This window comes from Myotis brandtii, unplaced genomic scaffold (assembly GCF_000412655.1).
Source record: "Myotis brandtii unplaced genomic scaffold, ASM41265v1 scaffold17, whole genome shotgun sequence".
Taxonomy (NCBI): domain Eukaryota; kingdom Metazoa; phylum Chordata; class Mammalia; order Chiroptera; family Vespertilionidae; genus Myotis; species Myotis brandtii.
Genome location: NW_005356259.1, coordinates 1,713,108 through 1,736,558, shown reverse-complemented (window position 1 = coordinate 1,736,558; position 23,451 = coordinate 1,713,108). Strand labels below are relative to the sequence as shown.

Below are 23,451 nucleotides of genomic sequence, written 5' to 3'. Positions count from 1 at the left end.
AAGTAGCTGTTGTTAAATGTTATTTTAATCAGTAAGAGTTGATTAAAAACTGACCTTTAGAGAAGGCAGTCAATTGAGCAATAACTGCCATCATTCTGTGATGACTAAGATAGTTATCATTGGTGCTATAGGATTGTTGCATATCCTAGTAGACATTAAGGCAAGTCTGTTACTAAGTTGTAGGCCTTTTGGTCTAGAGCCCTTATTCTCCCATCTCAAAATACTATCTAGTGTTATTTGACCTCTAGACTAATAAGTTAGACAGTAAAATATAGGGGGAAATAAAGTAAAACAATTACTATTGATGATGTAATGTACTTCATGAGTGGAGGCTGAAGGAAGTTAATGAAATATTTTACTTAATTAAATGTTCAGTGTGTATTATTTCAAAAGTGGAAATAATTTTAGGCAAATGGTATAATGCAAATAGACTCTTAATTTAGTGTCATTCATTTCTTTTAAGAAATTTAATTTATAACTTTTGTTACACATGTTAACATTCTTTTCCAGACTGTTTGCTTTAAATATTCAATTAAAATTTCTTTAAAAAAGATGTACTAGTTTTCTACGATAAAAAAAAAATGATTTTTCTTAATAGTGCAATTATAGTCACTAAACTGGCATATAATGCTAATGATGCTAAATGAAATCTAATGTGAGGCAAGGGGCAATACATGTATTTTATACTGTTGATTTTTCAGTGAGAACATTAAGGAAATTATAAGTTTGTCATATTTAAAACAAATCTGCTTTATATTTAAATTTATGGAAGTTTGATAAATAATAATCATGCTAATATTTTAAATGTAGGAGTTTGGATAAAGAGAGAGCAGTGCTACTACAACGCCGAAAAAGGGAAAATTTGTCAGGTGGGTGAAAAAGATCTATACTAAGTAGGATTAGTGTGATTGAGAGAATAAGTGGCCTGCATATTTTTAGTCGGATGGAAATACCTTACTGCTGAATGTTGATTGTATATAATTTACAATCTCGGATATAGATTTTTAAATATTCTTTTTTACAGATTATAGAATAAGAATGTAGGAAATATGGAAATTAGAGAAAAATAAATAAAAAATTTTAATTGTATAGGAAAATACATAGGTAACCTGTTGGTTTAAAGAAGTTAAATATGTTTGCTCTTTGAAAAGATGTGGATTCATTAGTTTATTATTTGGAATAGTGTTTCTTTCATTTTTAGGAACAGAATTTAGAAGTATAACATTGCTACAACTTCCATTTTGACTTAAAACATGCTGATACCAATACAACTGGGTTTGAATAATCATAGTTTATTGAACTATTCCTGTTTCATGGACATTTGGGTTGTTTTCATTTTTTGTTTTATTTTATTTTTATTACAAATAGTACTTTCAATGAAACTCTCTTGCATATGTTTTTGTGTGCTTTTGTCATTTTATCTTTGGATAGATCCCTAGAAAAGGGATTGTTGAGTGAAAGGCTGAGTGCATATAGAATTTTGCTAGATTTGGCTACCCTTTGCAGGGAATTTTAAATTTCCTTTGGCAATGTATGCAACTGCGTGTTTCCCACAGTCACACCATTTGAGTGTGTTGTCAAACTTTTTTAGCCTTTCTAGCCTAAATATGAGAACTGACATTCATAGTTTGCATTTTTTTGTTGTTAAAATATATTTTTATTGATTTCAGAGAGGAAGGTAGGGAGAGAGAGATAGAAACATCAATGATGAGAGAATCATTCTCGGCTGCCTCCTGCACGCCCCGCACTGGCCTGCAACCCTGGCACGTGCCCTGACTGGGAATAAAACTGTGACCACCTGGTTCATAGGTTGATGCTCAAACAATGAACCACTTCAGCCAGGCCGAAGCTTGCATTTAAATGTATCTTAATATAAGTGAAGAAGTGGAAAAAAATGTTTATTCTTCAGAAAAATGGATATATAATAGTTTCTTGTGTGGAATGCTGTCTTATTGTTTGAAATAGAAGTATTACACATGCCGTAATTTTTATTTTGCCTTAAAGATGGTGATACCAGTGCAACTGAGAGTGGTGATGAGGTTCCTGTGGAATTGTATACTGCATTTCAGCATACCCCAACATCTATTACTTTAACTACTTCAAGAGTTTCTAAGGTTAATGATAAAAGAAGGAAAAAAAGTGGGGAGAAAGAACAAAACATTTCAAAATGTAAAAAAGTAAGTTTTTTATTTTTTTAGATGAGTAACATAGAAAGTGGTGGGAGCTGAATTTTACAGGAATTACTATAATATTTTTTATATCCTTCTAATTTTTATCAAATAGTACTTGGAAATAAGTAATGGAAATAATTTTCCATTATTGTAATATTGATCACACAGAAAATTTAGACTTTTTCTTAGCATTGTATCATATATATTTTTTACGTTCTAATTTAAACATTCTCCTAGTTCTGGTGGTTATACCGACTTTTTGTTATTATGAGACTTCAGTGAACTGATTGATTCTTAAATATTAATTATATTCAAAACTCAGAATTCCATTTTTTTTCAGGCCTTTCGTGAAGGATCTAGGAAGTCATCAAGAGTTAAGGTAAGTATGTTAAATTTAAGCCCTTGTTAGCAACTGTCCATTATTCAAGAGTTTACTAAGTTGTTGTTTGTTCGTAATCTTTATGCTTTCTTCACTATGTGTCATTTCATTGCTTATTATCTTTATCAGAAGTTGGGCCATAGAGAATTCTAATTGGATAAATATGCCACTCTTAGAGTTTATTAGCATTGTTAAAATAGCCAAAAGGAGGAGATATACGAACAATTTCTAATATTAAAATTTCAAGAAAACTGAATTTCAGTTACTGTTTTATTCCATGTCTCTAGTACACTTGGTGTTAATATACTAGACAATTGTATGCAAAATCACATTTGGAATTTGAAATTTTACTGCTTTGCATAGTTGGGATTCTAGTGATTTAGTCATGTTATTATAAAATACTATAAAATCACCATAGATCCACCATATTAATAATAGTACAAACTAGTCACTTGTACCTTGAATTAATTAGAATAAATCCTCAATTTTGTAGATGCCAAGATTGCTGAGAGAAGCAAGGCTCCCCAGCTCTGCCTCCCCCTAAGAGATAGGTTTGTGTTGGATCATAGAGGTCAGCTTTACAGTGTTACTATAGCTTTTTAAATTAGGCAGTAAAGGATAATGGATTTTCCAAGTTGTCAGATGTTGAAATAGGATGTGGGGAGCATGTTACAGTATATCTGTTGTCCATGTAGTATAATAATTACTCATTATTTAATAGTAATTATAATAATTATTTATTATTCAATAATAATTATTCATTAATTCCACATTACTGGAGGATAAGCAGTTGTCCAATTATTATTATGTACTTTTGTAATTCTTTCTCAAAAATGTTAATAAGTCCAAAGTTTCACAAAATGTTCTTTATATATTGAGGTTGGAATTTCATACTGTTTTTCACAGTTCAACTGTAGTATATTAAATCTGGATTTATGGTATTTTCTCTGACACTGAAAATGGAGGTCTGAAAAAGATTTTGGATTAAGCTGTTAGTACAACTGATACTCCAGCTATTTTCCTTTCTTCCCAATTTATCTAATCAGTTTAAAGGAGGCTTAATGAGGAAGGGGCATGTTTTACTTAACTGAAATATTTTCATTTATTATGTGAAGTAGTGAGTCTGAGCATTTTTAAAGATATCTTTTTCTTAATTTGAAGATATCTCTTTAAGATCATGACAACTCTACTAAGTAATTCTGTAGTGTTTATAAGATTCAAGAGATACAAAAGAGCTGTATTAAAGATTACCAGCTCAGTATAGAGTGTTTTCTGAGGCGATGGGGAGGGGAAGATGCAAAACAAATAAAAATTTGAAAACGGATAGATTTCTTTTAAAATGCTGAGGAAAGCCTTAATATGTAGCGTCTCATTTGTATAAAAATCTGTTCTTTATCAAGTAGTCATTATAATGTAGAATATGTACGTATATAAAATATCAATTAGTGAAATAAATCTATCCCAATCAAATAGTTGAGCAACTTACTATACATTTGACCCTTGAACAATGCCAGGGTTAGGGACATCAACCTCCTGCACAGTTAAAATTTCAAGTATAACTTTTGACTCCCCAAAACTTAAGTTATCACTTGATGTCCAAGGAGGCTTGGTTCCAGAACACCCCCCCCGCCCCACACACACACACAGATATCAAGTACCCTATATAAAATGGCTTAGATAAATGCATACAGCTAGGCCTCTGTATCTGCGGACTCCCAACCACAGATGGAAAATAATACAGATAGTTATTTTTAAAAATCCACATATAAATGGACCCATGAAGTTCAAACCTGTGTTCACAGTTCAACTGTAGTTTGTTTTATTGTAGACAAGTATAGGGAAGGTTGACTGATGGTAAATTTTAGTGTTTCTGTACACATTTACATGTCTAACAGGACATATAAGGATTTTTATTATATCTATATATGATAAAATTTCAGTTCTGTTAGATTGTACATATAGACAAAATCTTTTATCAAAGTTTAATATTGTAGAAAGAAAACAACAGCATTTACAACTAAATTGAAATTTTACATTAAATTTGTTATACATTTGAATTATTCTAATGATAAGGTAAAATATTTGTTCTTATTATCTGCATTAATTGATCTTCATCCTAAGATTGCAAATACAAATTGTAGGGGTTCAGGAAATTTTAAAAAATGTTTTTATTGATTTCAGAGAGAGGAAGGTAGAGAGGGCTAGAAACATCAATGATGACAGAGAATAATCCTGTACACCCCCTGCTGAGGATCGAGCCCACAACCCAGACATGTACCCTGACTGGGAATGGAACCCTGACCTAGTTCAGATTTTAATAAATTTTTTAAATGAATGGTAATTGTGCCTTTATATAAATTGCATTCCAGTGGGAAAAAATGTCTCTTTTTTTTTTTGTAACATTAAGAAGAGAGGTGGTAACTTTTTATTACTTGGCATTTAGAATTCTTATCTTACAGGTTTTAATAGGGGCTATAGAGGAGCAAGCACTTAAGCTTGAAAGTTCTTGCCCTCATTATGACCCTTGAATTTAGGCCATGGACCATTGGGGTATTTCACATTCTATGAAACATTTTATTCTCACGTCAAATTTATTATGGGGACAATTGGAATTATACTAATTAAGATATCAAGAATATTTTTGTTATAAAATGTTAAAATTTTAGTGTATATAAAATGTTTATACTTAATATGCAATATGTGTAGTTTACATAATAATCCCATTTATTCTGGTTAAATAGAGCTGTGAGGACCGAGTAGATATTGGCAGTTTCTAAAATAAAAAATTTCATCTTTCTTTTTTTAAACATTAGCTGACAATGACTCCAAACCTTTGGGTAGTTGCAATTTTATTGATAGCCTTCATTTAACTACAGTAGTGATGGTGAAACTTGAATTTCTACTATTCTGACTTAACTCGGCTTCCTTCAGTTTTCCAGCTCATATTTGTGTGGCATGTAGTATAAAAATGTAGTAAACCGCTCATTTATGGTGCTCTTTTTACTAGGACCAACTTAAAAAGCCTAGCATTAATGTCTAGTTTATATCTTATATGGTCATTGATTTTGTATGTATATATATATATGTATAAATATTTGAAGTCCAGATATTAATGCTTAGTTTGTTGTGATTTTAGGGTTCAGCTCCAGAGATTGATCCTTCATCTGATGGTTCAAATTTTGGATGGGAGACAAAAATCAAAGCATGGATGGATCGATATGAAGAGGCAAATAATAACCAGTATAGCGAGGGTGTTCAGAGAGAGGCACAAAGATTAGCTCTGAGATTAGGCAATGGAAATGACAAAAAAGAGATAAATAAATCAAATTTGAATACCAACAATTCGCTCTTCAAGCCTCCTGTAGAGGTAAATATATCATTTGCCAAAATGTTATAAAACAAAAACCTTATTTTTTCTACTCTATATCTTAAAGTAGTTAGACTAAAAGCATTAAGGTTTAATTAATCTCAACATTTCTCTAATTTTTAGAGCCATATACAAAAAAATAAGAAAATTCTGAAATCTGCAAAAGATTTGCCTCCTGATGCACTTATCATTGAATATAGAGGAAAATTTATGCTAAGAGAACAATTTGAAGCAAATGGATATTTCTTTAAGAGGTATATGCATTTATTTTCCCATATTAGTTTTCTATTGTTCTTTATTGAATTTTTTGCTATTTTTAACCAAGATGCTGTGTATTATATGTATTTTGTTTTCCTAAGTGATCATTTTAGTATTTAAAACAGTAGTGTAGTTGAACAGTAACTAATAATTTTTGAACTATAATAAAATATAAAAATGCAGATATATTCCTGTCTCTTACCCATTTTTATCTTGCTGACACTAAAACAATCTACTTCAAAGATAAACTATAGCAATGTAGGTGGATATTAATTAAAAACTCGATTACCTGAGATTATAAGGAAATTTCCATCCAGCACCTTTCCTAATTCCTTGTAATATAATTGCTAGAACCTGAAAAGACCATTGGTGCCTACCACCGGCAAAACCTCTTCCTCTTTATTAGATGATAGATTTGATCTTACATTATTGCCACCATTTTCAACTCCCACACTCTAGGTATGGAATGGCTTTGGAGGCCTCTTCTATGGTTTGTGATTTTGGGAGGAAATTGATGTGTTCCTATCACAGCCATTGCTTCCCTGAAGTCTAGAAGTATGTGTGTATCTCTAGAGAGATAACATTCTCAGTCTATATGCTATAATTATTAAAAATATTTGTTTATAACTTGAGCTTTTATTTAAGATACAAAAGATATATGTGAATCCTTCCCTTTTATATAGCAAATTTGACTGAAACAGAGCTACAACTCAAACACTTAAATGCGCAAGGAGATAGGGACTTTAAAAGCATCCTGTCTAATAAAGAGGTAATATGCAAATTGACCATCACTCCAACACACAAGGTGGCCACCATAAGATGGCCGGCAGGGGAGGGCAGTTGGGGGCAATCAGGCCTGCAGGGGAGGGCAGTTAGGGGTGACCAGGCCGGCAGAGGATGGCAGTTGGGGGTGACCAGGCCTGCAGGGGAGGATAGTTGGGGGGGACCCAGGCCTGCAGTGGAGGGCAGTTGGGGGGGACCAGCCCTGCAGGGGAGGGCGGTTGGAGGGAACCAGGCCTACAGAGGAGGGCAGTTGTGGGGGGAGGGGACCAGGCCTGCAGGAGAGGGCAGATAGGGGCGACCAGGCTGGCAAGGGAGGGCAGTTAGGGGCAATCGGGCCAGCAGAGGAGCAGTTAGGTGTCGATTAGGCTGGCAGGGGGGTCGTTAGGGGGTGATCAGGCTGGCAGGCAGAAGCAGTTAGGGGCAATCAGGCGAGCGGTTGGGAGCCAGCAGTCCTAGATTGTGAGAGGAATGTCTGACTGCCCTTTTAGGCCCGATCCCACCGGTCCCAGATTGGAGAGGGTGCAGGCTGGGTTGAGGGACATACATCACGCGCCCCCCCCCCCCGGTGCAGGAATTTTGTGCACCAGGCTTCCAGTCCAATTATAAGTCCTGTAAAGGTAATAATCACTCCCTTCTTATCTTTGTAAACTTGAATTTCCACATCCAGTTAATTATCTTTGACTTATGTAAGGATATAGGAACAGGTAAAAACCTTATTAGCTTGAACTAGCCTAGTGGTTAAGAGTAGGTTTTGGTATCAAGCTTTTTTATATTCAATTTCTTGATTTCACTACTTACTGTAAGTCTTTTAGAAGTTTCTTAAACTCAAAATGTTAATGGTTTATAATGCATTTCTTTCTTTGTAGACCATACCCTTTTGTTTTATTCTATTCTAAATTTCATGGGCTAGAAATGTGTGTTGATGCAAGGACTTTTGGGAATGAGGCTCGGTTCATCAGGCGTTCTTGTACACCCAATGCAGAGGTAAGCTTATAGAAATCTTTTTGGGAGGCAGAGGTTGGAGGGGTATGTGGAATTTGAGTATTAACCACAGTCTGGTAGCCTAAAAACACTTCTTAACTGTTGATGCATTTTATACTCCAGCATCTTTCCATTGTGAAAATTTAGGTGATATTGGCTTTGAGGTCTTAAAAATTACTTTACACATTGAAGAAATTTTGATGTTTCTTGTAAGAGGAAATATTAGATTCTGTTTATCCTAGAAGATTCTGTATATATGGGTCAAATATATGTTCTAATTTGATCAAGGTAGATGACAACGCTGAAAGCTAAAATGATTTTATATGTGCTACGATAAAATTGTGTTTTAATTTTGAGTATATTTCTGGTTTTGTTGTTGTTCATGGAAAAATGAAAGTTTTTAATTTTATTGTTATATAATGTTACCCTTAAGAATGTAAGGTTTGAAGCCAGACTTACTAGATTCATGTCTTCTCTTTGACTAGCTAGATTTATAATTTTGTACTTCAATTTTATCTGTAAAAAGGTGTTATGAGAACTAAAGTGGTCATGTAAAGTACCTAGAGCAGTGTCTGTCATAGAAAAAGTACAGTGTTAACTGTACCATTACTGCATTTCATCAGGTTAAAGATGCCATCACTTTAAAAACTCCCTATTTCAGAGATGCTAAAAGGTGAAAAAATATGCATTGTAGAATTGATAAAATACAGTATTTTCTTTTCAGTACTACATGGTGGGCTGTAGAGCTTGCATCAGACTTGCATTTATGTATCACTTTCCCAGTTGATTACCACTGATTTATAGTTACAAGTCTTGTAATTAAATGCCATTGTTTTCCATGTTGTATTTGTGAGTTACTTTGAATAGTTTTCAAAATGGTAGGGTGAGATGCTTCTAAATGTAAAAAATAATCTATAGAAATATAAAATTGTTCTTTTAACTAATAGGTGAGGCATGAAATTGAAGATGGAACCATACATCTTTACATTTATTCTATACAAAACATTCCAAAGGGAACTGAAATTACTATTGCCTTTGATTTTGACTATGGGAATTGGTAAGTTCAAATCTGTAAATAAGATATCTGTTCTTTCAAAATATTTCCTTAATGTCCACAACTTTTTATTTTTATTTACAAGCATTTTGGTATCAGCTTCCATTACAGCAAAGCTGCTTAGTTCTTTTCCATACATTCCTTAATTACTACTGTAATGAAAATGCTAATAGTAATTATGACTAGTAATCCTGATTCAGCCATACAACACTGACCTTATTTTTTTTAAATATGCAGTTGTTTTATTATTCTGTAAAAGGTAGTAAAATATACTTAACAAACTTTCCCTTTTTAAAACTACAACACTGACCTTGTTTATGTAAGAATTTTTCCCTTCTTTTATTTTTTATTTGTGTAATTGCTATGCAATATTATATCAGTTATATTAGTTTCAGTTGTTTGATATGGTGATTCTACATTTTTATACCTTACAACCTAATTACCCCACTAATTCTTTTAATAGCTCATCATGCAAATATCAAATATATTTCTATATTCCTTCACCTTTTTCACCTATCCCTCTACCCTCCTCCTCTCTCCGAACCATCCCTTTTGGTCTCTATTTATAGTCTGTTTTTGTTTCATTCGTTTGTTTTTTTAGATTCCACATAGTGAAACCACAGAGTATTTGTCTTTCTCTGTGACTTATTTCACTTAGTGTAATATCCTTTAGGTCCATTCATGCTGTTGCCAATGGCAAAATTTCATTCTTTTTTATTGCTGTGTGTTAATCCAGTGTGTGTGTGTGTGTGTGTGTGTGTGTGTGTGTGTGTGTGTGTGTGTGTGTGTGTATGTGTGTGTATGTGTATGTATACCACTTCTTTTTTATACATTCATTTATCAATGGACACCTAGGTTGTTTTCATAACTTGGCTATTGTAAATGCTGCAGTGAACGTAGGGATGCATGTATCTTTTCAAATTAGTGTTTTCATTTTCCTCTGATAAATACTCAGAAGTGTATTTATGATTGTTATGGTAGATCTATTTTAAGTTTTTTTGAGGGATTTACATACTGTTTTCCAAAGTCGCTGTACCAGTTTGCAGCCCCACCAACAGTGCAAAAGGGTCCTTCTTTCCTACACATCTTCCCCCACACATTATTTGTTGACTTTGATAGCAGCCATTCTGACTGGTGTTATCTCATTGTGGTTTTGATTTGCATTTCACTTATGATTAGTGATGTTGAGCATCTTTTCATATGTCTGATGGCCATTTGTATATCTTCTTTCTTTGGAGAAATGTCTTCTCGTGTCCTCTGCCCATTCTTGATTGGATTGTTTATTTTCTTGTTACTGAGTTTTATGGGTTCTTTATATATTTTGGATATAAGCCCCTTATTAGGTATGTCATTTGCAAATATCTTCTCCCATTTTGTAGGTTGTCTTTATGTTTTGTTGATGGTTTCCTTCACTGTGTAGAAGCTTTTTAATTTGATGATGTCCCCTTTGTTTATTTTGATTTGTTTCACTTGCTCAAGTGGACATATTAAAAAAGATAATATTCAGACTGATGTCAGATAGTTTACCACCTCTGTTTTCAGAAGTTTTATGATTTCAGGCATTACATTTAAATTTTAATCCATTTTGAGTTTATTTTTGTATATGAGATAAGAGAGTGGTCCAGTTTCATTTTTTTGCATGTATCTGTCCAGTTTTCCCAACACCACTTATTGAAGGGACTTTCATTTCTCCATTTTATATTCTTGCCTCCTTTGTCCCTAAATAGGATTTAGTATTTTGTATATTTTTAAATTATATGTAAATTAGAATCTGTATGATTTTTGCATTCCATCTTTTCTCAGTCATTACTTTTTGAGGTTCAGTTCTGTTATGTGTAGTTCCAGTTCATTTATTTTCACTGATGGTATTTATCTATTCCACCATTGGTGGAGCTTTAGAGTTACTAAAAAGGCTTTTATGACTTTATGAGCATGTCTTCATGTGTACATGTTCTCTCCATGATAGGGACCTAAGGGTAGAATTGCTGTGTTGTAGAATGTGCACAGCCTCAGTTTATATTAAACATAGATGAATAGCCAGTTTGTATTCCATTTTACTTCCTTGCTCCACTTTACTTGTCTTTCTCTCTGACTTTAGGTCCATCCATGTTGTTGCCAATGGCAAAATTTCATTCTTTTTATTACTGTGTGATAATCCAGTGTGTGTGTGTACCACATCTTTTTTAAAATTGATGCTAATCCATGTGAAATGGCATCCCTTTTATATTTTAACTAGAGGCCCAATGCATGAAATTCATGCAAGAGTAGGCCTTCCTTCCCCTGGCTGCCGGCACCGGCTTCCCTCTGGCACCTGGGACCCAGGCTTCCCTCAGAGCCCTGGCTTCATCCGGAAGGACGTCTGGTCTAATTAGCATATTACACTTTTATTATTATAGATTACATTATCCTTAATTGTTTTTATGGACCCAAGGATCTTTTAATATGTTTGTGATTTTGGCTTTCCTTTCTTATGAATTGCCTAATCATTTGTTCATTTTTTCTGCTGGGTAGTCTTTTTCTTACTGACTTTTTTGAAGGGAGAGGGTTGTTATAAGTATTTCAGTTCATTTCCTCCTATTCTGTATTTTACTTTTTAATTTTTGTGTGGTACCCTATGGAAATGCAGAAGTTTTTAATGGTCATTTTGGTTTTTGTCAATGAAAACCCTCTTACTTTAGCATGCATTTCTATTTGATTGTTGAGTCAGATTTATCGTAATACTTTACATGTTTCCTTTTTGGTCCTTGCTCCCCAAGACAGTTGGAAATATTGCAAAAATGGCTCTTTACTCATTACTTTAAGAGACACTATCCCACAGTGGTTAAGAATATAAGTTTTTAATAATCTGACTGATTTCCAATCTGAGCTTGATCGCTTATTAGCTGTATAACCTTGGACCAGTTTCTTTTTTTTTCTAAATATATTTTATTGATTTTTCACAGAGAGGAAGGGAGAGGGATAGAGAGTTAGAAACATCGATAAGAGAGAAACATCAACCAGCTGCCTCCTGCACACCCCCTACTGGGGATGTGCCCACAACCAAGGTACATGCCCTTGACCGGAATCGAACCTGGGACCCTTCAGTCCTCAGGCTGACACTCTATCCACTGAACCAAACCAGTTAGGGCAGTTTCTTAATCTCTTAGTGCCTCAGTACCTCATGTATACTATGAGAATAATAACACTCTCCTAACAAATTTTTTGAAGATTCAATGAGTTAGTATGTGTTTAAAACAGTTCCTTGCACAAAATAAGTACTTAATACGCTTTAGTGTTGCCATCATTATTATATGCAATTCTGTTATCCTGAAATTAAAGAAGACATCTAGAAAGAGTTTCAAGCTAGTTCCTATTAAACCTGATTTGGGGAGGTAGGAGGTAGACCATTAATATTTGAAGTCTACCTGATTCAGAGAATTAGGCAGTCAGGCAGTTTGACCTGTGCCTTTCTGCTGGTGTTGAAAGTGAATGAATAGAAGTATTAGAAACTTAGCAAATTATTATTTTTATTTTGAACAATTTTGAATCTACTTAAAACATTCAAGGTGGGAAGTTTCTATTATTATTTAACCTACATTTGGACATTTATCCTAGAAATGAACTAAATCTTGGTGGTAGAGATAAAGAGATCAGAGCATTAAGAAATATTGAAATGAAAAATGTGGGCTTTGAACTCCTACAGACCTGAATCTGGATACAATCCCTACCACTTATTGTGTGACTTTGGACAAGATACTGTTTCTCTCTTGAGTTTTAATCTGTAAAATGAGAGCAATAATTATCACTACTGTGAAGATGAAAGATAGTTATTTATTTATCAAGCTCCCATTTGAAAGAGGGAACACTGAAGGGCAAAAGGAAGCACTACTTGAAGTTTTTTCAATGTAGTTTTTTAAAGAAACCTGGTTATTGAGACCATTTGTAAAGTATAAGAGAAACTAATTAAGGTTTGATATTTATTATACCTAGCATTTTTTTTTACTTAGGTCAGATTTAGGGTATTTGTTATTTGTATACATACTTTAAAACACTTTGCAACCTCTCAAGTAAATACAGTTTTTGTCTTAATGTGAGTCACAGTATCCTTGTACTTAAAAAATTTTTATTGGAGTTTTTTTTCTGCAAACTGTTACTAATTATACTTGTGGTTGAAGGCCTAGAAATCAACTTTTATTACATTGTTTTTATAAGAAAATAAAATTTCTTTGAGATAGTTACTAGGAATGCAAATTAGTGAAAAGTAAGGATTACTTATAATTAGTAATAGCATACAGTTTTGTGGAGTTGCAGCTTAAAATGAATTATAAAATTTTACAAGTTTTTAAAAATGTCTTGAATAACTATTTAACTGGTTATTTTTCCAGTAAGTACAAGGTGGATTGCGCATGCCTCAAAGAAAATCCAGAGTGCCCTGTTCTAAAACGTAGTTCTGAGTCCACGGAAAACATCAATAGTGGTTATGAGACAAGAAGGAAAAAAGGAAAAAAAGAAAAGGATATTTCAAAAGACAAAGATACGCAAAATCAGAATATTACTTTGGATTGTGAAGGAACAACAAATAAAATGAAGAGCCCAGAAAATAAACAGAGAAAGCTTTCTCCACTGAGACTGTCAGTATCAAATAATCAGGTACTGAACTTTGGTTTATTGGTTCTTAATGAAATAATTTAACAAAAAAAAGTAATTTGGCATATTTTAGCCTCTTTTTTGTTTTATGTAAAATGGTGTAAAATTTCTAAGTTAAGTCCATTCTGTTATTTAATGAAGTACTTATACACATAAAATACAGGTTCTGCTAGAATTTGTACAGTATTTGTTAAACTACAAAGAAACTACTCACCCAGCAAATCTTTGCAGAATTGAATATAAGATTTTCCTAAGGCTGGGTAATTTTAACAATTCTTCCAGATTGCACTGTCCTTGTATTCATAGTAAGTGTTCTTATTCAAAGTCTTAAACTGTAAAATTTCCTTTCCTTTAATATTTGGGACATAGTTAAATCAATTATATATGGATGACAGACAATATTTTTGAGAGGAAATTGTCTTAAAAATACAAGATAACTTTGGGAAAAGGTTTGGCCTATACTTTTGCCCTTCCAGGAAACACTTTGTTGTATGTCCTCTAAACAAATGGAAATTAGGAGGGACCATTTAATCATTAAAAATTAACATTTTAGTCATCTCCAATACCCTATCTTCTAGGAATAATTTTCTGTAAGTTTCAAATTAAAATTTTTTTGAGCACTTGCTATTTGTAGGCACTGGGTTTTGTGAAATAATTTATGTTTATGTTTTGGGAAGAATATAAACATAAGGCTATCCTACCATATTGACCTTGTAGGCCAGCGGTTCTCAACCTGTGGGTCGCGACCCCTTTGGCGGTTGAACGACCCTTTCACAGGGGTCGCCTAAGACCATCCTGCATATCAGATATTTACATTACGATTCATAACAGTAGCAACATTACAGTTATGAAGTAGCAACAAAAATAATTTTCTGGTTGGGTCACAACATGAGGAACGGTATTTAAAGGACCAGAAGGTTGAGAACCACTGTTGTAGGCTCTATGGATAAGAACACTATTCATTAGATCTTTAGCAAAATTGATTTTGGAAAGTTTCCTGAATTAGGAAACCAGTTTTAAATTTTTGAAATGGACTTGTAGGCTTGTAATGTTTATGTTGAATTAATTGTAGTTGAAAGACATTTAAAATAGTTCAGTGCCCCTATTATATGTGGAGTGGTAGTTTTCATAAAGCAGTTCTTTCCATCTCTCAGGAACCAGATTTTATTGATGATATAGAAGAAAAAACTCCCATTAGCAATGAAGTAGAAATGGAATCAGAGGAACAGATTGCAGAAAGGAAAAGGAAGATGGTAAGTTGGGAAGCTAGTAGCTGCTTCTTGCTGTCACTTGGGCTTAGTGATAGCTGATCTTCTCATAGTAATTGTTGCTGCCTTTAGGAGGGTTTTTACCCTGTTCTTTGTTTGAAGTTAGCAAACACCATGTGCCACTGAGCATTTCTTTGGCTTTGTCATTACCATTCAGGTTAATTATACTAACCTTTTGTATTTTTACTGTGTGTTCATGAGACATTTTAGAATGTATGACATTTAAGAAATTATTTTTTAAACATTTTTGAAGCTGAGAACTATTAATAAATTTTAATGCCAGAATTACTGTTGCAAAATGTCTTTCATTAGTTAAATGTATCCTTTCTCTTCATAATTTAATGTAAAACAAAAATGGAATTTTAAAGCTTATAATAGCATCAAATAAATGGCTTATGAAAACAAAAACCACTACTGTTTGGTAGCTACTATTTCTGTATCTCATACAGCTATCATGAAATAAGGTTTTCATTAAAATGTTTAATACTTATATTCCTTGTACTATATCTGTAAATCCTATATAATAAAAGGCTAATATGCAAATTGACCGCACAGCAAAATGACTGGTTGCTATGACATGCACTGACCACCAGGGGGCAGACGCTCAATGCAGGAGCCACGTGAGCACAACAGCGGTGGCGGGAGCTTCTCTCACCTCCGCAACAGCACGAGGGGACACACACCCCCCCCCCCCCCCCCCCCCCCCCCAGTACACGAATGTCATGCACTGGGCCTCTAGTATCTGTGTAAAAACTAGGACAATATTTATTTTTACCATCCATGCTAATTTAGCAATTGATAAAATATTTAGGCCACTTAAGAAAGTATTATTATATAGTTTGCCCTAAGATTTGAAAATGACTTTACACAACTAAAGATCTCAGTGTGGGTTTTCTGTAGTCCCTTTTATTTCATATGCTCCCTTATTTCCTGTTTTACTGATTTACATGGTATATTCCATGGAATCTCAGGTCTTTGGAATTAGATCATTGTAGGCCTACTCAATGTAAGTCTTTCATTGCCTTGATCATTTCTCTAGTATTGATTCATTAGTGATCTTCAAAATTGTGAAAGAAATGTAGAACTCTTTCATAGCTTCAGAATTTCAGAGAGAGATGGGAGAAAAGAAAAATATAGGAGAAAATATTGGAGGTTTTTGTTTTTTTTTAAAGTTCTGCCTTTACCTAAAAGAATCAATATTGAACCTTTTGTAAGATTCAGTTACATCTAAATTACCTGTACCTAACCAGATTACCCTTTCTTGACTAGATTTTCATATTGGACTGTTCATTCCACAATTGCCACAGCTTTGTATTTGCTGTAATTCTGCAGAAACTTTGAGAATGCCAATTTAGGGTATTACTGATTTCTATATGAGGTATGTGTCTGGTAGGAGGACCTTTCTTACAACTGCTTTTAAAAAAAAATTAAATTAAAAAAAAAAACACCTGGAGGTTGGTTCTGTGCCCATACAATACTTTTATTCAGATTGCATTCTAAGTTTATATGACTATGGGCTACTTTAAAAATATCTCCTTCTACCAAAGCTGAGAGAGGTAATAATACTTAGAACATCCTCATTTTCTGACCCAGAAGAAAATAGTGATATTTTTTTGCTGATGTTGAACATGGCAGAACTTTGGATAGACAGACAAAAAGGCTTATTAGAAATCCATTTTTGGTACTGATTTTGCCTATTAGCATGCTATATTAATATTTAAGAATACTTCATTTTTATATCAATTTTAGCATATTCATTTTAACTTCTCAGTTGTGCAACTGGGTTATTTTTCATAGGAATAAAATGTGGAAAAATTGAAAAAGTGTAAATGTTTAGAATTTGTCTGGTATTTTAAAGGGATATGAAATATTTTAAAATCTTTGGCTTTTGACCTCAAAGTCAATTGCAGTGTTGCTATCTCTAATTGGTATGGTTGTTTCCCACTGCCAAGATATTAGTATTTGTGAGGACAAAACAGTTGGTTTTGAAAAGTTTAAATACTAATTAGCATTTACTTTTCTACTGTTTACCTTATATATTGGTTAGGTTAACATCAGTAGTTGGAAAGATAAAGTTAACTCCTGAGGAACTTATGTCAAACTGATTTAGATTTTCTTCTGTGACAGGTCAGACTTTATCCTTATGAGTATAATAGGAAATACTAGTTTTCATGTGTGTTCATGAAGTTGGAATATAAAAAGGAGTCAGTCATATTCTCCTCTCAGATAAATACCACATAGTTTCCAAATTCAAATATGCTAGAGCCCATCCTTTTGAAGTATAGCTTGAACCATGTGAAATTACTGATTTGACCATTTTTTACCTACACAGATGGCAATTTTATATACAACCTACTATTTAGCATTTTGCCCAGTCTCTAAAAATTGCACCAGGGGATTTATGTATTTTCATTGCTGGTTTGATCTTTTGGTGAGAATGAAAGACAATGTCTCTGCCTTCATGGGCATTTACAAAACAATTGCAGTGCAGCAAGAAGTGTGGTAAAGGAGCTAGAAATATAGCTTACAGCTGGGGGGATCAGACACCATTTCATGAACTAGGTAGTATTCATGATGGACCTTATGAGTAGGGTATAAAGTGCAGATTAGCTTATAGCTAAATTGTATGGAATTGAATGGATGGTTATTTCTCCAGGGGAAAGAGCCTGGAGGTAGTTATAAATGTGATAAATGGTAAATCATATTTAGGTACTAGAGGCCTGGTGCATGACATTCATGGGGTGGGGTGGGGGTATCCCTCTCGCAGTCCGGGACCCTTCGGGAGGTGTCCGACTGCCCGCTTAAGACATCCCGCAAGGGGTCTTTAGAGCTGCCACGGAAGCACAAGAGGCTCCCACCACCACCCTTGCGCTCACCAGCCATGAGCCCAGCTTCTGGCTGAGTGGTGCTCCCCCTGGTGGTCAGTGTGTGTCAGTGACCGATCTTTCCGCTGTTCGGTCGATTTGCGTATTAGCCTTTTATTACATAGGATTATAGGCTGATTATTTTGGGGGAAAGGGAGATAAGGTTGGTTGGTTGATGATTTCAAGAAAGTTTATTGAAATCTTACTATGTGGCCCAAGTAGAAAGCTGTTCTTAATTATTAACATTTCCCCTTTTCCTCCATTATATTTTGTCTCTCCCCTCCTCCCCCAAAGTTGTTACCTGCTTATAAAATCAAACTTAGGGCTAAATGGTATGTAACTAAATAAATGTATTAGACATTTCCTTTTTAGCTCATGAGAAGTACTTCTTGGGCAGTAGGTTGGGATCGATTTGGGAGATTCTTACAGTCAGCCCAGTTAAGTTATGGCAATTGAAACATTAGTAGGCTGTTTATACTCACCTGAGTCCAAACCAGGGCACTACTGAGTAGACTCCCCCAGGTACACGACAGTTGCTGTGAGGTGAGGTTAGTGGCTATAACCTTGTCAGAGGTAGAGTGTGCCAGAAGGGAATTAGATATTGGGAAGGTCACCTTATTTTGTTGGTTAATTAACAAGTGAGCAATTAAAATACAAAGCCATTGAAAGATTTAAATTAAAAAGGAGGCTTGTCCCCCTCCCCGTTTAAAATTCATGAAAATAACCTTCTTTATAGTATTTTTAATATATTAAATATCTCTAATATGATATCTTTAAATATCTTTAGTATATTAAAATTTCAAAATAATTTCCCATAATCTTATGAAAAGACTTGGGAATATATAGTCTTAATAATATTTGATGGCCTATTATACTCAGATTTAACTGGAGTCTGTGGAAGATGGTTCAGGATAGAAATTACAGAAACAAAAGGGATATGAAAGGATAGTCACCTAGGTATGAGAGTCTTGAATTGTCAAGCAGCTAGGATAATCTAGAATTATATATCACTAGGATATAAAGTATGAAAGAGCAAGAATTTCTAGTTTTTCATTGTCATAGATCCAGCTCCTGAGGTGGGGAGGGGAAGGCCTGCCTTTTATAAAAGTAGGTGATCAACAGATGAGCCTACTAAGTGTTTTATGGCAAGCATTTGAGGAAAGATATAGGTTCATGAGTATGAACTAAAGGCTTCCTTATAGCTCAAGTTGTGCCCTGAAGACCTTGCCAGGATACAGGATCCCTCATTATTCTTTCAGCCCTCATCCTTCACATAAAAGTATTCCACAGAACTCAGGTTTAAGATGTTTTGTGAAGGCCTGGCCAGCGTGGCTCAGTAGTTGAGCATCAACCTATGAACCAGGAAGTCAGGGTTTGATTCCTGGTCAGGGCACATGCCGTGCTGCAGGCTTGATCCCCAGTGTGGGGCGTGCAGGAGGCAGCCAATCAATGATTCTCTCATCATTGATGTTCCTATCTCTGTATCTCTCTCCCATCCTCTCTGTAATCAATAAAAAAATATTTTTAAAGTAAAAGATGTTTTGTGAAAAAAAAAAGCTCTGTGGCCACTTGAGTTTAGTAAACCACATACCATGTCCCAAACTTTGAGATTCCCAGTATACATGCCGTGCTTAAAAACTCAATAAATTGTTAGCCGTGGCCCCAAGGCTCGGTTGGAGCATTGTCCCGTACACCCAAAAAGGTTGCGGGTTCAATTCCTGGTCAGGGCACATACCAAGGTGTGGGTTCCATCCCGTCTGGTGTGTGTACAGGAGGCAACCAGTCAATGTTTCTCTCTCATACTGATGTTTCTCTTTGTCTCCTTTCCTCTCTATAAAATCAATAAAAACATATCCTCAGGTGAGGATTTGAAAAACAAAACAAAACTGTTAGCATTTCCTAAACTTTTACACCCTTGCAACTTTTTTGTGGTGACATATTGACATCCCAGATTTTTATTCCATGGAATACAGAAAAAACACTGTACAGATTCCATGCTGTTACTAATGCCTCTAGAAAGTGACTTAAGAAGATCAGAGATGCAAAAGAAATTTTAATAGTAAAATTAGGGAGAGTAAATTTGTTGCCGGAAAAATTATCTGATGACATACTATCCACCTCACTTTCCTCTCCTTATAGCATGATTAAATTAATGTTGATTACTAATTTTAATTTTCTGAAGTCCTTTTTTCTCTTATCATAGTTTAGGAATTATGTTTCTAAAGAAGAGTAATTAATGATATTGTAGTATTGAAGAGCAAAAGGAAACCTGTTTATTTTTATAGGTTCAAGCAGAATAAGGACATTTAGCTTTAGCTGTCCTGTAATAAAGATTTCTAAAAGTTTGTTTAAATACTTCAAGTTATATGCCTTCAAATAACAGTGACACATGCTTTATATAATGTATACACAATTCTTAGTCACTTAACAAAAAAAAAGACAAAGGTCCTTTTGGAGGATAGGCTGTAGGAAATATGTGAAAATCAAGTAGAAAACAATACATAAGGATAAACGAAATTGTCGTGTGGTAGAGAAGAAATGTTGATAGGATAAGGAAAGTTACTTGAGTAGGGAATTTTTTCCCCCTAAAATATATTTTTATTGATTTCAGAGAGGAAGGGAGAGGGAGAGAGAGACATAGAAACATCAATGATGGGAGAGAATCATTGATTGGTTTCCTCCTGCACACCCCCTACTAGGGATCGAGCCTACGACCTGGCATGTGCCTTGACCAGAAATCGAACCCGTGACCTTTCAGTCTGCAGGCCAATGCTCTATTCACTGAGCCAAACCAGTTAGAGCAGTAAGGAATATTTTAATTTCTCTAAGTCAAAGCTGTAGGGTGGCAGATTGGCTCTACCCTTCCCCTTTCCTTTAAAAGGCAAGATTTTCTTTGTTTTGTTTTTAAGAAAAGCCCCTTCCTACCTGATAGCAAGGTCACAAGTCCCTAGATTAGCAAATTTCCCGCAAAAACTACTATGATGGAGCATCCACAGTTTATAAGCTTATATTTACTCAATTTAAATGACCCAATATCTCTAATTGGGGTAAATAACAGTTTACTCAGTGAAGTGCATTTTTTTAGTTGCAATATTATATAAAATTTTAATTCATGTTCTTTATTATGTAGCTTTGAACTATATGGACATTAGGTTTCCCACATTTGTTGAATAGGAGGCTTAGACAAGATCTCCATAGTCTCTTCCAAATATAAAATTATATGATATCAATGTATTTTTACATTGAAGCATAAAGTTGAAATAAAAATTCTCAAAATTTTCGAGTGATAAAATTCTATGGAGACATTAAGCAGCATTTCTTTTGCTTATGGGAAATGACATACTCTATATTTGCTTTTGTATACCTAGAAACTATATAAAAGCCTAAGCTACTGTTACAACTGGATGACCTGACCACTGGCCAGTAGCTATGACACACACTGACCACCAGGGCAGACGTTCAACGCAGGAGCTCCCCCTGGTGGTCAGTGCGCTCCCACAGCCAACCTCCTGCTGTACCTCCCCCTGGCTGGCTGGCCACCCCGATCACCAGCCAGGCTAAGGGACCCCACCTGTGCATGAATTCGTGCATCAGGCCTCTAGTTCAACGGTCGCCAACTTTTTGGACATCACGTACCACCAGTGGTCTGTGGACCACCGGTTGGCGACCACTGCTTTAGTATTTAATAAAAGCTATCTAGGTAGATCTCATCAGAGATCCCTCATAGTTTAGCTTAGCACCTGACACTCCAGCATTAATAGTGTGACAAGAAATAATGTAATATTCCTGAAAGGCAACCCTTTCTGATTCTAATTATATATCAGTCTATCAATTGTCCAGCTCACAGATTATGACTTTGAGGCTTGGAGAGACATAGGCCTGGAATGAGTCATGGTTATAGAATATACATGTCTTAGTAGTAGCCTTATATGACAAGTATGATCTAAACTATATCAAGCACAGATGTTAAAGTCTATTGACTGTCTGCTGGGTTTCATTACGACTGAATTTCTCTAATCCTTTAAACAGCTGTCACTGCTTCAAGCTATACACAAAATTGTTAATTTTTCACATGGCTAGTAAATTTTCATTCTTTAAATACTGCATAGCTGGCTAATGTATCAAAGAATGCATTAGATGCAGTGGTGAATATAAAAGCTGAATGACATGAATCTAATTTAAAAGAAGATCTGTGCTGATTTTTTTCTCATGTAGAATATCAGACACTGTACATTTCCAACATTTGTGTTTTAAGATGAAGCTGGGTTAAAGCTATTAAGATATTTAACAGTTGTAGTAAATGTAGGAGCAGTTATGCTTTATGCAGAATGCCAGTGGTTAATTGTAAAGAGTGAATCAGGAACTAGGAAACTTGGATAATAATTATAGTACTGCCTTTCAGCAAGTCACTTAATATACCTGTGCTTGCATTTCTTTTTTTTTTTTTAATGTTTTTATTGATTTTTTTAGAGAAAGAGGAAGGGAAAAGGATAGACAGAAATTACGATGAGCGAGAATCGATCGGCTGCCCTCCCGCAAGCCCCTTCTTGGGGATCAAGCCTGAAACCCGGGCATGTGCCCTGACCGGCAAATCGAACCAGGGATCTCTTGGTTCACAGGTCGATGTTCAACCACTGGCCACACCAGCCGGACTGGGCTTAGATTTCTTATGCAGCAAAGCACTAGATTATTTTTTAAGATACTGACCAGCTCAGAAAGATTATTAGTCATCTCTAAATAAAGGATTTTGCTTTGACTATCAAGTAGTTGTATTATTTATAAGGGAGTTGTTTTTAATTGAATGAATTTAGTCTTTACATCAAATAATTTTATCTCTGACCCTCACACCATATCCTAAACAAGTGAATATTGGACTATGTCAAAGAAAACTTCTTTAGGCATAAATTCATATTCATTTTAGAAAACCCTCTATAATCATGATATAGAATGTATCTTCATTGGGTGCCTGGCTTATGGGTAATTATTTTTAACGCAAAACAATCCTTGCTAAGGCAAGTTTAAGTTTGTTTCTTCTCAAAGAACGTACTTTCCCCACATTTTTTTAAATTTAAATAAACACATTAATAATTATCCTTTCCTTCCCCACCCATCCCTATTGAACAGGTGAAGCAATTATGAAAATTATATTTTTCAGTTGCTCCAGATTTCTAAATTTGGGGTTTTAGAAAAGCCCTGAAATATGGAGACCAAGGGTTTTTTATAGAGAGCTGTAAGATAAAAGGGGGTTGAGTAAAGTGATTTTAAAAGACTAGGGATGAATTATCTAAGGAAAGAATTCAGCTTTAAAACTCCCATTTCTAGTAAAAAGATGCAGATAATGTATCTATGAACAAGTAATCTTACCTTTTTGGACCTGTTTCCTTACCTGTAAAATAAAGAGGGTGAGGATAACACATTTTGTGAGACTGACACGTTCACAGTATGGCAATTTAACTACTTAGAAACGTATAAGTATTCCCTGAGAAATTCTGTTGACATACTACTTTTTTCCTTCCTTTGTTATATTCAGTAAGGGAACAAATACAGGAAAGAGTAGGCAGTAGATTCCAGAGTGTAGGTGTTTGATGCTTGAATCTTTGCTTATTACTGGAACTAAAGTTCCAACTGAAAAGACCATTCAGCCAGACCCCGAGTTTCTGATTTTTCTTTCTTCCCCCCACATCGATGGCAATAGAGAAG

The 23,451-nt window shown here is 34.6% G+C and overlaps 1 protein-coding gene across 5 annotated transcripts in view; it reads left to right on the top strand.

Moving 5' to 3' along the window:
* Positions 1–23,451, top strand: part of KMT2E (lysine (K)-specific methyltransferase 2E) — an 89,637-nt gene that overhangs the window by 53,977 nt on the left and 12,209 nt on the right. For all 5 annotated transcript variants that reach the window (XM_005862889.2, XM_005862888.2, XM_014536952.1 and 2 more), the window contains 9 exons: positions 811–869; positions 2,005–2,177; positions 2,512–2,550; positions 5,687–5,917; positions 6,041–6,171; positions 7,825–7,942; positions 8,887–8,996; positions 13,358–13,622; positions 14,774–14,872. In XM_005862889.2, the coding sequence (XP_005862951.1) occupies positions 811–869; positions 2,005–2,177; positions 2,512–2,550; positions 5,687–5,917; positions 6,041–6,171; positions 7,825–7,942; positions 8,887–8,996; positions 13,358–13,622; positions 14,774–14,872 (1,225 nt within the window). The remainder of the gene's footprint in view (positions 1–810; positions 870–2,004; positions 2,178–2,511; positions 2,551–5,686; positions 5,918–6,040; positions 6,172–7,824; positions 7,943–8,886; positions 8,997–13,357; positions 13,623–14,773; positions 14,873–23,451) is intronic.